At 39.4% G+C, this 13,151-nt stretch overlaps 1 protein-coding gene across 1 annotated transcript in view; it reads right to left on the bottom strand.

Moving 5' to 3' along the window:
• Positions 1-11,798, bottom strand: part of plce1 (phospholipase C, epsilon 1) — a 58,370-nt gene extending 46,572 nt beyond the window's left edge. The window contains exons 1-4 of the mRNA XM_055150000.1: positions 11,693-11,798; positions 3,902-4,537; positions 2,626-2,958; positions 1,949-2,155 (exon numbers count right to left, since the gene is read on the bottom strand). Coding sequence (XP_055005975.1) covers positions 1,949-2,155; positions 2,626-2,958; positions 3,902-4,348 — 987 coding nt within the window. The 5' untranslated portion in view covers positions 4,349-4,537; positions 11,693-11,798. The remainder of the gene's footprint in view (positions 1-1,948; positions 2,156-2,625; positions 2,959-3,901; positions 4,538-11,692) is intronic.
• Between the last annotated feature and the right edge of the window lie 1,353 nt (positions 11,799-13,151).

Below are 13,151 nucleotides of genomic sequence, written 5' to 3' on the forward strand. Positions count from 1 at the left end.
GTTTTACACATGGCCATTATCTTGTTGCTAGGCCTATGTCATTAAAAAATTTTGTTTCTTGAAATAACATGATAAACTATACTACTGAAGACCACTTTGCCTCTGATATTTTAATACAAATATCGCATCAAACTGAGTGACCCTAGTAAGCTCAAATGTTAAAATAACAAAAAATAAAAAATGCTGTTAGAGCTAAAAATGTGTCAAATTTTTTATTTAGTTTTTTTGTCATCTATTGAATGATAGACCGATATATATATATATATATATATATATATATATATATATATATATATATATATATATATATGCTTAATTAACAGGTCTCCTTGTTGCACTGTTTTATTCAAGACCCATTTCACATGTTTGTACTCGCTTGTGTGGTTTGTACCTCAGTACCAGACGCTACTACAAACACTTGGTGGCCCCGGAGCCCTAATTTGTCACCTCCACAAAGGCAGTAAAACATAAAACGCATCTGGTTCAGAAAGAGTCTGATTCTATGGCCAGGTGCAGCCCTCCTACCCCAGAGGGACACTGTTAAACTCCCTACACATTTAATGCCTTGTTGTATTGACTACAGGGACTAATAAGAGCAGCCTAAATTGATTTTCATCTTTTCCATTGTTAAAGTTGATGCTTTCCGGCCCTGTCTCTCCCACAGACCGCTCTCTGCTCCAGTGCCTCCCTCACATACGCCTGTGTTCTTTGGCTCGCTTCATTACTTGTAGCAATAAACACTGAGGGCTATGGGATACCTCCAGAAAACTCCTCAGTGTGATTACAGAAGGATGGCTTACAGAGCATTTTGAGTTCTCAACACTGTCTGGGTGTGTGCAGAGAAACACTAGATTTTAATTTGCGCAGAGCAGGTCAAAGGTTAAGTTGTGTCTTCTCCACTTCTGTATAAAGCTATAGAGTTAGTCCCATTGCAGGATGTTACTGCACTGATTTGAAGGGTTGTGTAATCCCTTGCTCTGTGTTCAAAGTTGTGTTCGGAGTTTTTGAGGTGAACTCTGTGCTGGTGCTTTGATGAGGAACCTCTGGCAGCTCTGCTGTTTTCAATGGGCTCATTATTAAAGCAGAGCTGGACTTCACCCAGAATGTTTTTCTACAACCACAAAGGACTCATAAAAACACTTTGGCAAAGTCAGAATCCACGCAGCACCATTACACACCAGTGCATCTGCTGTAACCAGTGCACGAGAGTTGAACATGTGACAGACTGGTACAGTACAGTGGAAATGCATCTTCACAGAATCCATATTATAATTTACTGGTATTAACTAAAATACCATTCCAAACAGACACTGTAATTTAACAGATAATTAGGTTTAAATGTGTTGGAAAGACCAGCGGGTGCCTCCAACTCTAGTTTGCCGGCTGAGTTACAGCTGCTGCTCAATATTCAGGCATTTTTATGGAAAGTGCATAGTAAAAGTAATGCCCCCACTTCTCTCTCTCCACACGTTCCACATCTCTACTGCCAACAGTGCTCTCCCTCTCTCCCTCTCTCCTCCCCCTCTCGCTCTGCCTCTCTCACACTGGCCTCAGCCTCAGTCAGTAATATAGGCAGCAGTACCGACAGAATAAATCATTTTCCACTGAACAAAGAGCCTGTGTGTGTCGGGATGTGTGCTGGTTCGCTGGCATATACTGCTGAAATAACTTTCCTGCATAAAAAGGCAAAACATTCAATGAAGCCATAAATCTGCAGTAGAACTCACTGAGGGGACGAGTAAATCTAACAGAATCATAAAACCCGGACCTTATCATTCCCCCAACATTATCAAATCACTGGGAAAAGTGCAATACCAGAGATGTAGTACAAAAGTGAAAAGGAGTTGCTTTAAATAAACAATTTCTTTCTACTTTGAAATGTTTTTTGGGTTTTTTTCTCACAAATACGTGTACATGACAAATAATCCAAAAACAAAATTTCTCTTACCTGTTGGAAATTGAGGACTATTCTGAGCATGTCCCTGCGCACCCCAAACTCTTCTGGTCTGGTGCAGGTTAGCAGACTCCACACTTGGTCTTTTGTTGGTCTCCAGTTCTGGTGACACATGACCTTCTGCCAGGCCTCCTCTGAGATCTGTCCTGAAGGCAGCGTCCTGACGATAGCCCTGGTTCCGGTACAAACTGATTTCTTGACCTGATAAAAGAAACAAACATTTTGCAATTAAAAAAATTAGTTGTATTCTAGAATGTGATGATGTTATATGAACTAACTAAATGTGAGATTACTAAAATGCCAAACATATGATCAACAAATGAGGAAACCTATTATTTGTTACAGATTGGCTCCACAAAGTCCTTTCCACTGGCAACAATTATGTCTGTGAGGTTGAATAACAGCACCACTTTCTGGAGCTATTGTGAAAGAAATAATTTGACTTTATACACAATAGAGAACACATTAGACATGGTGCCAGTTTTTGTTTCATGTGGATAGGTCTAGTAATTGCAGAGATATTAAAGAAACCAGGTCAACAAATCTGTAATTTGACAGTCAAACAGCAAATTCCAGCATAGGACTCTGACCTGCCCAACATTATATTAAACTACATGAATCGTAGAAAGCAGCCTATTCAATAAAAATTAAACATGTCTGTTGTCTTTTACCTTTGTGTTGTTTTTGTAAAAGCGGCGGACGAGGACAGTGGAGCGCTCCTTGCGGTTCCTCTCACAGTCCTCTTCATCTGCCTCCTCAGCGCCGCTCTCACTGCTGCTGCTGCCGGACTCTTGCCCCGGTGCAGCAGGGGGCAGGAACAGTTTGTCCACCACACACTTGTTACCCCGAGGACGTCTGTTGAGGCGCTCTAAACTGGAGTAGCCAGTTATGACGCGCTGTCGCTTCAGGTGTCCCGGTGGGAGACAGTGGCGAGAGAGGTCAGGAGAGGACCCCGGGGACGCAGGCTCACTGCAGGGGCTGGACCAGCTCAGGTGAGGGGAGGTCTGGAACACAACATGGAGGCACAACATGACCAATGTCCAAAACCAAATGATCAGATTGTGAACTGAGCAAGGACATTTTTACATTTTCACAAGAGCCTGGTTCTCTGTAAACGCAAATAGTTCAAAATGGGAAAATGGAAAAAAAACAAACATCTGTATAACATCTGTACACACTAATGTATTTTTAAATTACCCCTTTAATACCAATAACAATGCATAAGTGTTACAGTGCTATCCAGACACTTTTATTTGCATTAAAATTTCACTTAAAATTCTATCAGTTCTGAGGTTGAGCTGGGATTTAACCATTGACCTTCAGGTTTCAAGGAATATGTTCAAACTAGTGATGGGAGTTTCGGTTCCTTTGTGGGATCTGTATCTTTTGGATTCGTTTATGTCAAAAAGACATTCAAACAACTGGCTCTTTTAGTTATTTATACAATAGAAGCCAATGTGAGAACAAATCACAGAGAGAAATTACCATGATTTGTTTAAAATGGTTCAAACTGAGAGTGGGACTGTGTTTACTTTTTGAAATTATGCATAATCTACCGGTAAATAAAATGAACTACAATAATAATAATTAAAAACTCTTCTTTCTGTGTCAAATGTTTTTGTGTATTGACTCATGTTGTTTACTCTGCTTCTGTGCTCCTTTTTTGTTCAGTGTTTATTAGTGTGAAAATGCATCAAAATTGGAAAAAGGATTAAGTTAATTTCAAAAATGAGATCCGGATCCAACCGTCCATGTTAAAGAACCATTCAAAAGAGCCAACTCATTCTTGAATGTCACATCACTGGCTCAAACTCCAAAGCTCTACTACTGAAACTGTCCTTCCCATAATGCCACTTAAATCATTTTCAAACAGGACACGCCAGACTTTTATTATGCCAGTACAGACTTTATAATAATGATTCACATGAAGGATTAACATGAATTTACCTTGTTGAGGCTGAGCACAGACACAGGGAGACTGCTGCGGCGGAGGTGTCTGTTCTTTGGGTGTGGACTGGACACTGGACTTGTGTAGACACCAGACCTGTCCTCTAGCAAAGAGTCCAGTTGATCTGAACATCCCGCTGAGGCCCTCACAGATGCTATCGGAGAAACCCTGATCCCAGTAACTCCATCAGGATTTAATCTGTCCCGGGAGCCAGGAGAGCAGCTTAAATCTCCAGGGTATAGCCCATTCCCATCAGCGAGGTTGTCTCTTCCACTGTCTGTCGACAACTTTCTGTACCAGAGCAGGGATGGGCCACAGTGCTGTCTGGAGCGGTAAGGATCGGGGAATTGGTGAAAGTCCTGGAAGCCGCCATTTTTTGTAGAAGATGATGCGCGCTGAGCTACGGCCACAGCACCTAATCGCGTCTGAGTCTTTTCCGAGGCCATCCCAGGTTTGATAAATCAGTTCAGCATTATGAGCATAGAGGAACAGTTACGTCTTTAGGGACTGCATTTCTTCACAGTGCTTGAGCAGAAACAGTGGCTTAGTGCAGCTGTACAAATCAGCAAACTGTGGTGGCCTGCAGAATTTCCCTGATAGCGCTGAGTCTGGTTTCTTAAGTGTTCATGATGGCTCTGCAAAAATAACAACAACAAAAAAACAGAAAAAAAACATTTATGTTTCATTTATCACACGCTTATTAAAGGTGCATTGAGTAACTTTTCTTGTGGAGGGTCTGTCACCTGTTTTCAAAGAGTTATTATTGCTTTGTCTAGATGTATGTATGAATCTCCAATCTTAATGGAGACAAACAAGGTGACGCAATTAGGCCAAGTTACAGGTTAAGTATTAGAATAAATAAAAACTTTTAATGTCAAACTGTGAAACATTCAAGGCAAAGCAATAATATCTCTCTGAAAACAAACAGTCAGCAGACTCTCCACCAGAAAAGTTACACAGTGTAAGTGCACTTTTAAATGTCTAAGAGTTGAACTGAGAAATCTTGTTAATTCACATCTTATCATCAACTATTCACCCAAATTACTGGACAGAGCCAGCTCATTGTGACTGATGTGACTGAAATAACAGAAACAAGAGATTTGAGGCAGGAAGAGTGGAAAGTGACAAGGGAAAGCATTACGTCATTGCTAAGAGCAACTACACAAGGCATTAGTGTATTTGACAAATCACAGATCAACAAGAAAACTGAAAAATGGACAGAAAGTAATCAAAGTGGTTAGATTTTCATAAGCTACCTGCATCAACAACATGGCAGCCTGAGTTAAAAACAAACTGTTATCAGAGACAAAAACTAAAAGGAAGTTAAACATGCCAAAATAACTTAAGAGGCCTGTATTACACAAAATAAACTCTTGTGAGCTTCACGCCATGTGTTGTTACCTCCTCAAAAACATACCTGGAGTTTCATTCACACATGTTTTAGTAATCCTTTATTATTAGTCAGTCTACATCTCCAAAGCTCAAAATGCTCTGTTCCACTTTGTGATGTCATGAAGTTAACAGCTACCTTTTACCTTTTCTTCAGTAGAGATTGGCAAGTCCAGAGCTGAAATCACCCAAATGTTTCAAGCAAAGTTGTATGGAGTTTAAAACACAGTGGAGCACTTGACACGACATCACAAGGTGGAACAGAGTGTTTTCTGTTTGAGAGAAGATCTCAGGGTAAATATGCAGGGTGTGTGCTAAATGTGTGTGAATGAAACACAACACAACTCCAGGTATGTTTGTGATGAGGAAACATTATAACGTAGATAAGAAAAAAAGGCAAATATTGGCCCTTTAAGAATGTGAGGTTGTTAGAATTTTATAGCTTTACGTTGCTATGATAATGCTATAGAAATACATCTTGAATTTCTGTTATTCTTCTTACATAACTGTCCTGATGTTGGAAAGAAGTAAGGATCTTGCTGAGTGGTTATGGTGCTTGTGTGAAATTCATTTATGACATAGTGACCACAGCGGTTGGTGTAGCCAGTGCGGTCATAATTCGTCAAGATTAATAAAAGATATTGTAAAAGTTCAGTTGCTCAAAAATGTCAACAAAATGTGAGCCTCAGTATTGTCCAGTGCAGCAGCATGGACCCGGAGTTCAGAACGAGCACAGAGGGAGCATTTAATAGCTGCCAACAATGCTTTGCTAACAGCGTTAATCTCTGTCCAGGTCCAGTGCACTGTCAAAACATACCAGAGAGTCCCACACAACACGCCCAAGCAGAGTGTGAGGTCACATCTGAGCAGCAAGAGCCACAAGGACAGTTACGTACAGTCGCAGTAATACAAGAAATGACAGGCTTTAGGGAATACGAGTGGTTCAGTGATGATAAAGTATGATAGCTGTTTTTTAGTCTTTCACAATGAGTAAAAATGAATGACTTGTTTAGTATCAAAATCAACATTGTTACAGTTTAGTGCAATTTTAGACACAATAAGGTCACTGCAATTTAAACAAACATGTGCAGGCCTTAATTAAACTAGTACAACAGTGAACAATAAACCACACTAAACAATGTCACATTAGAAGAATCAGAAGATTATGACAAAAATCTGCCACACCCACACAACAAAGGTACTTTTTTGTCAAATGAAATGTAAAACTTCTACTGTTAATCCAACAGTTGTGTAGTTTCTTACGATATGAATATATATTACACAAGCGATATTTTTTTTACGTGATATATTGTGCTCTTGGCCTTGATTGTACTTTAAACAAGGCCTAAGTAACAGCAGGGTCATGTACTGTTTGTTGAAGCTACAGATGTGTGTCCAAAATCATAAGCTTTGACAGCTGAACAGGTTTAACTTGATGTTGATCTAGATAAATCAGAAATTATGTAAAGCAACATTAGATCGCCTTTAATTTACTGCTACGTCTAAGTGTGTACGCACTGTTCCTGTATGTCTGTATGCTTTAACTCACAATACCAGTCTATCACCCATTTTACTAGTTATTGGTTTTATGACGTACCCGGTGTACAGTCCACAGGTGCTGGGCGTGGTAACACCTAAGATTACCACCAATGCTACAAATCACTGCTCTTCAACAGACAACAGGCTTTTACCAACACAAGTAGGTCACACTGCAGAGATGACAACATTGTTTTAATGTAAGAAAAGTGTTGTTCATGAATCATCCTTTTTAAAAACAACCCAGAGAAAAGAAGCAGGTTCCCTAAAAGCTGAACTGTAGCTTTAAAGCATACTACACTGCATTCATGTCCATAATAGACACATGGAAAAGTCGTTCGGATCATTTACAAACACTCTTAATTTAGTAACTGGTCTTGACTTCTTTATACTCTGGAACTCATTTCATACTCGTGTATTTTTATATGCTGCTGCAGAAGAGTCTGAAGAGTTGCTATCATCAAAAACTAAATGTACATTGGGGCTGTTACAATAACTAACAACAAAACTACACAACAACACTACAACTAACAATGACTATACAGACTAATGCCTGGTAAATGTGACAATATATAGTACTTTAGGAGTCAATATTTGATGTGTGTACCTTCACTTTGCACTAACTGTTATATTTGTTGTAGACTGATAATATTGAAGTTGTAGACGGTTGAGTAACTTCTACAGCTCACAGATATTACTAAAATGTTGACCTGAGTAGCCAGAACCACACATTTTAACAAACCTGTCTCCAATTCCAGAGGGTGTGATTGACAGGCAGATTAACCAATCAGAGACACATGCTCCATTCACTATAAAACACTTTGTGGAATGACCTGGCTGGTTAGGCAACTTAAGTGTGTCATTGTGTCATGTATTTATTGAATAATAAAGACATAAACATCTACTAAGGCACAGACTCGCAGTAAGAAGCCAACCTGTACTAAAAAGAGAATCTGGTTCAACAGAGATGCAGTTTTCGCTAACGTAATTTACCACAGTAGCATTTTGCACAAAACTACACTGCTCATTATGTGATTTTATATAATTACGTCTTATTTTTCGAAAATTAGCAGACTGATTGTATCTGCTACTTGTGCGCCACTAGCACTGACAGTGAGTTCAAACAGCTTTTGTTATCAACTGAACTGTGACCTGGTCCGTCCGGGAAACCACAGTGGCCCTTCCAGACTCAATCTCAGCCCGAGGCCAACAACCCAGACGACACACACACATGCGCGCGCGCGCACACACATCTACACACAAATAACTAAACAAACAGCACCAGAAACCAGGTCACAGTGGCACAAGGGAACAAGTGCATTGATGACGAAAACTCCAATCTCTTCTCCCTCAGTGGTGCTCAATAATGAAAAAGAATTTGTTAATAAAGCTTTATATCATCCACGGAGCGCTGCTTATTTTACTTTCTAACATGTAAACTAAGATACAGGTTTTGTGTGACTGTCAAAGTTATTACATAGATGCTGATTCAGAATGTAACAGACGACAATGACTAAAGATCCTGATAATAAAACTGGTATTTATGGTAGATTCAAATGTTTTCATCTTTATTTATACAGAATTTGAGCAAAAGAAGGATCAAAGGGGCAAACTGAAATGCTACTCAGCTACTACTTTTTACATATTCTAAATGTTGTACTATCCGAGGGGATTTTTTTGTACTGGGGTTTGAGAGGCCTTCTGCCTTTATTCATGAAGGATTATTTCACAACTCGGAGCGATGACTCAAGGCCTTCAGTGTGATTAGGTCAGGCCTATTTTTCAGAACAAAATTTTAGCTACTATTTCTGAGGTGGAGAACAAAAGCAGTTGATCCAAACTCATTTGCATCAGATTTTATTCCAGGTTTTAAAATCTTTTTAGAACTTTTATGCAGATGAAGAAAGGAGATGTTCCAGCTAAAGTTTTAATTAAATCGTGATTCAAATTGTCAAGGAGAATTCTGTTTTTTTTTTTTGTTTTTTTTTCCCCTCATTGCCAGGTCTGCAGCCAGTCTACTGTCTGTAGAGCATGTGGTTTGGAGCAGAGTTCATAATTTGGTGGAATAACTTGGTCTGTTTTCTGGTTTTTGTCCTAAATGGTCATTAAATACATTGAAACATTTAACCATTTCATATAATCACAAAACAGAACAGAATTCAAATCATTATCGATCAATACAATCTGGACGAATTTTTTTTCCAGATGGCCCAGCCCTTGTTCCAACTTCCAACTACTATTAAGGCTGCAACACAAAGTAAAAAGATTAACCTTGAATCGTACTGTGTATTTCCATCTGAATCTGGCCAATAAGCTTTATCCTAAGGGACCCCTCTGCTTTGTTTGGTGTGAGAAGAAAAGGCACATCATATGACCACAATGGAAGCACATTCTAATGGCCGCCAAAGAAAAGGAGCTGACCAATGTCCACACAACAGGTCAAAACAAAGGGGAAGAGGATGGATAGAAAGCTGAAGACCCCCCTTTCCTTTAAGAATGTGTAGTTTGTATGAGGCTGAATCCACTATGCAACTTTTTGTGGTAAAGAACTACCTGCTTCTCTCCCTGGCCATGGTATTGCTTTGAGATGTTTCATAGTATGGCTTTAAACTTATCCATCTCCATGGGGACAAGCAAGTAACACCTGTAACTGCATAAATGTGAGGCAGACAAGTTTAACGCCATAGTGTAGAACGCAGTAGGCAAAGCAATAGCATGAAGACAAGTACGTAGCAGATTCTGCATCAGGAAAGTTACATACTACTGCACCTAGTTTGATCTCAGTTAAAACTGACTGCTCAATTTGAACTAAATAGACCCATACTTAATTGTTACAGTGTGTTTATTGTGTGTTTTAATCAGTGCAAAACAGTTTTCCATGTGGCTGTTAAATTTCACTAAATTCAATTCAGCTCAAGAACCTGCGTCAACAAAAAACCAGGAAAACTCAGCAGAGCAGCTCTTTCAGATAAAAGCTCCATGAGGCTGCTTTTGGTGGATCCCCAGATGAGCTCAGTATTAGTCACAACCACAGAGTGAAGCCAAACATGTTTGAAATCTGCAAAGTTTGGGCCTCATGATTCTGCTTTATCGAGACACATTGATCATATGTGGCGGTGATGTCATGTACACACCCAGAAAACCGCTATCTAGTGATTTGTGTTTGATGAAACAATTTTACTACATTTAAAAACGATGTACTAGTATAAAACTGAAGTAGTCTCCTTGAGTCTTGTGTCTCCAGGCTGGCTGCAGTGGGACAAGCTCGCACAGTGAACAGAACAGACTTTTCATAGACCTGGGGAACATATGGCTTTGATTAAAGGCCTGGCAGAGACATACACGCCAATGGAAAGTGAGAAAGAGAAAGAGAGAGTGAGAGAAGAGATGGCGGGACAGAGAGACAGAGAGAGGGAGAGAGAGAGAGGGAGGGAGAGAGAGAGATGCTCTATGTGTGAACTGATGCAGATATGTTTACATCTGAACTACTACAGAGAGAGGGGCGACTATGTTTCGTAGAGCCAAAACCAGACAATAATGCAACTGGCATGGAGTGTAGAGATGACTCAATAAAAGATGAGTCATGAATGGGGTGCACTGAGCGTAACAAATCAATGTGTTTTTGACTGTTGGGGCCCCTTTATGCAGTGCTGTAGGCAGTTAACAGTTTCTCAACCAACTGGTTTTCAATATTTAATATTATATCGGGTAAAATGCACAGATATGATAATTTTAAGCATTCGTGATGTGGCAAGATACATTTGAAAGAATAAGAAGAAACTTTGCAGTAGCAGAGGTGGCTAGAGATTGCTCCAAAATATAAATACATCTCATAATTTATCTCATTATAAGAAAAAGTTATGTATTTATGTAGTTATGTAACAAATTCTATGCAAACATTGGTAGGCATTGTTAGAACCTATAGCATAATAGGTAAAGTTGTATTCAGTATTAATAGAGATGGGGATATAAAGAAAAAAATCATAATATTGCAATTAATGTTTCAGGCAAAATTAGAATAAAATAGCCTATGTGATCTATTTTAAAATGCTACATTTGTGGTTCATGTTGTCAATATCACCCACATAGACATCTTACCAATAAAAGATACAAATCATAAAATCAACTTTCTGTTAAACATCCCCATCATACTACACAGTGACTATTTCAATTTCAATGCACAATAAAAATCACAGTGGGAATTCCCTACTACTTGGTGGTTTTATATTCAGGTAAGAAGTGTTAAGACACACTCACCTGGAAACCTAGTGCCCTGAGCTACGACAGGACGATGCCTTACCTCATCTTTACCCTACGGACATCCACTCTATGTCTCAACCTGCCACCACACAACTATGTCATTATGTTTTACACACTTCTGTGCAGGTAACAACCTAAAACAACACACCTCACTCATTCAGAAAACCAACGTGGCTCCAAAGTGACGATCCCTTTAGTATTTCTGGTGGAAAAGGCTAGCCAAGTCCAACCAGTTTCACATGTCATCCCTGGCATTTTTCTAATAGTTTGTACGCTGCAAAAGTGTGCCTGAGCGCAAAGTTGTAAACCAAGATCGAGACTATATTTATGTAGGCTTTGTGACAAGATGTGTGCAATTATCCATGCTTGTTTAGCGTCAAATGAATGGTACAAAATTAAATCGGCTACACAGTTTTTAATTTTGCCAAACTTTAGTTCAAATGTGTAGGCAGGCAGGTGGATGCTATTGACACTGATTAAAAATACCAAAGCTGCTGAGTGCAAAGTGGAACTGTCACTGGCAACTTTACGCGCTCGGCTCTGCTCAAAACACGTGAAAACTAACTCCGCGTAAACATTGGACGGTACGTGTGCCGTATACTCACCGGTTTAGGTCATATAAAATAATTAACATCCATAAAACTCCATACAGTGACAAGTTCAAGGCGCACGCTGCAAAGTTTTCGATGACTGACTGAGTTTACTACGCGCTGTGGCTGGGACAGACCCGCAGAGCGAAACCGCGATCCTTTTTTTCTGTGAGGCGTTCAGAGAAGCTCGGAAAAAAATCTACACGGCAAAGCTCTTGGTTTGGGTTAGAAATATTAACAAACGTAAATGTGGTACGGGCGGGGCACATTTAGTAATATGACTATTCTTTCATAAAAATATTTATATTATATTTGTTTTATTTGTTACAGAACCATAGAGCTGTTAGTAAATGGGAAACAAATGGGATATCACTGTTGCAAGTAGAGGGCGCCAGACTCCACTTGCCACTGCACTTAAATGACTAATAATTAATATAATAAAATAAATTATATTGATGGATGAATAGGGATATTGATTAATTGAAAATAATCATGGCTAAGGAAAAGGAGACAGAAATGTGGGGTGAAAAGGGCGTCAAAGGACCAGGCTAGGCTAGTTTATGTATGTATGTATGTATGTATGTATGTATGTATGTATGTATGAATGTATTTATAAATTTATTATTTTATTTTATTTATTTTTACTTTTTAGGTTACTATTAGCCTCCTCTGTAACACGTAGTTATTATATCCATAGACTGTATACAGCAGTATATACACAGCCTATGATTACATCCTACATTAGTTTGCCATATAAATGATGGATTTTGTGGAATCCCACTGTATTTGAATGCATCCTGGTTCTATCCCTCTGTTTCTCTCCTCTCTGTCAGTAGCGCAGTGAGCTGTTGAGTGTGGACAGGAGGACAATAACCCAGTCTGGGTACTGCGCTGGTCTTTGTGTGTCACCACATCGGAATGCCCCCAAAAAGTTCTCACAAAAGCCTGTTTAATACACAACTACTAAAGAAGTAATAGTAGCCATTCTTTACAATTCTATGATGTTTATATTAGAGCAAAATAGCACAGTTCAAATACTGAGCTTGCACATTTTCCAGTAGAGGAAAACAAAGTAGGACTTGGAGAGCTATGCACGTGCAGTGGGGATGCCCGCTTTCCACTTCACAGCCTGTATTAGTTTCACGGTGGAAAACTGGGGATTCTTTTCCATTTCCCGAGCGCCGCTGCACTCTGATGGGAAAGCTTATGGCATGTGACAGGAATGTGCAAGCCCTTCACTCCTTTCACCCTCCGCCCAGGTTCACACTGGAATCCCCTGCAGCTCCCCCGCTGTCCATAATGAAGCATATTTAGGTGGTGCGTCACTTATTTGCATGAATTTAGAATGCTATTGGAATTTTGTAATCTATAGATGACTACATTTCTGGAAATTGCAAATGTGATGAACTGTAACACGACAATTATTAGTCTATAATAATTAAAGAAAAACAACAACAACATGCAATCATACAAC

The sequence above is a fragment of the Boleophthalmus pectinirostris genome, unplaced genomic scaffold, assembly GCF_026225935.1.
Source record: "Boleophthalmus pectinirostris isolate CB_2022bp ecotype Guang Dong unplaced genomic scaffold, ASM2622593v1 HiC_scaffold_14, whole genome shotgun sequence".
NCBI lineage: Eukaryota > Metazoa > Chordata > Actinopteri > Gobiiformes > Gobiidae > Boleophthalmus > Boleophthalmus pectinirostris.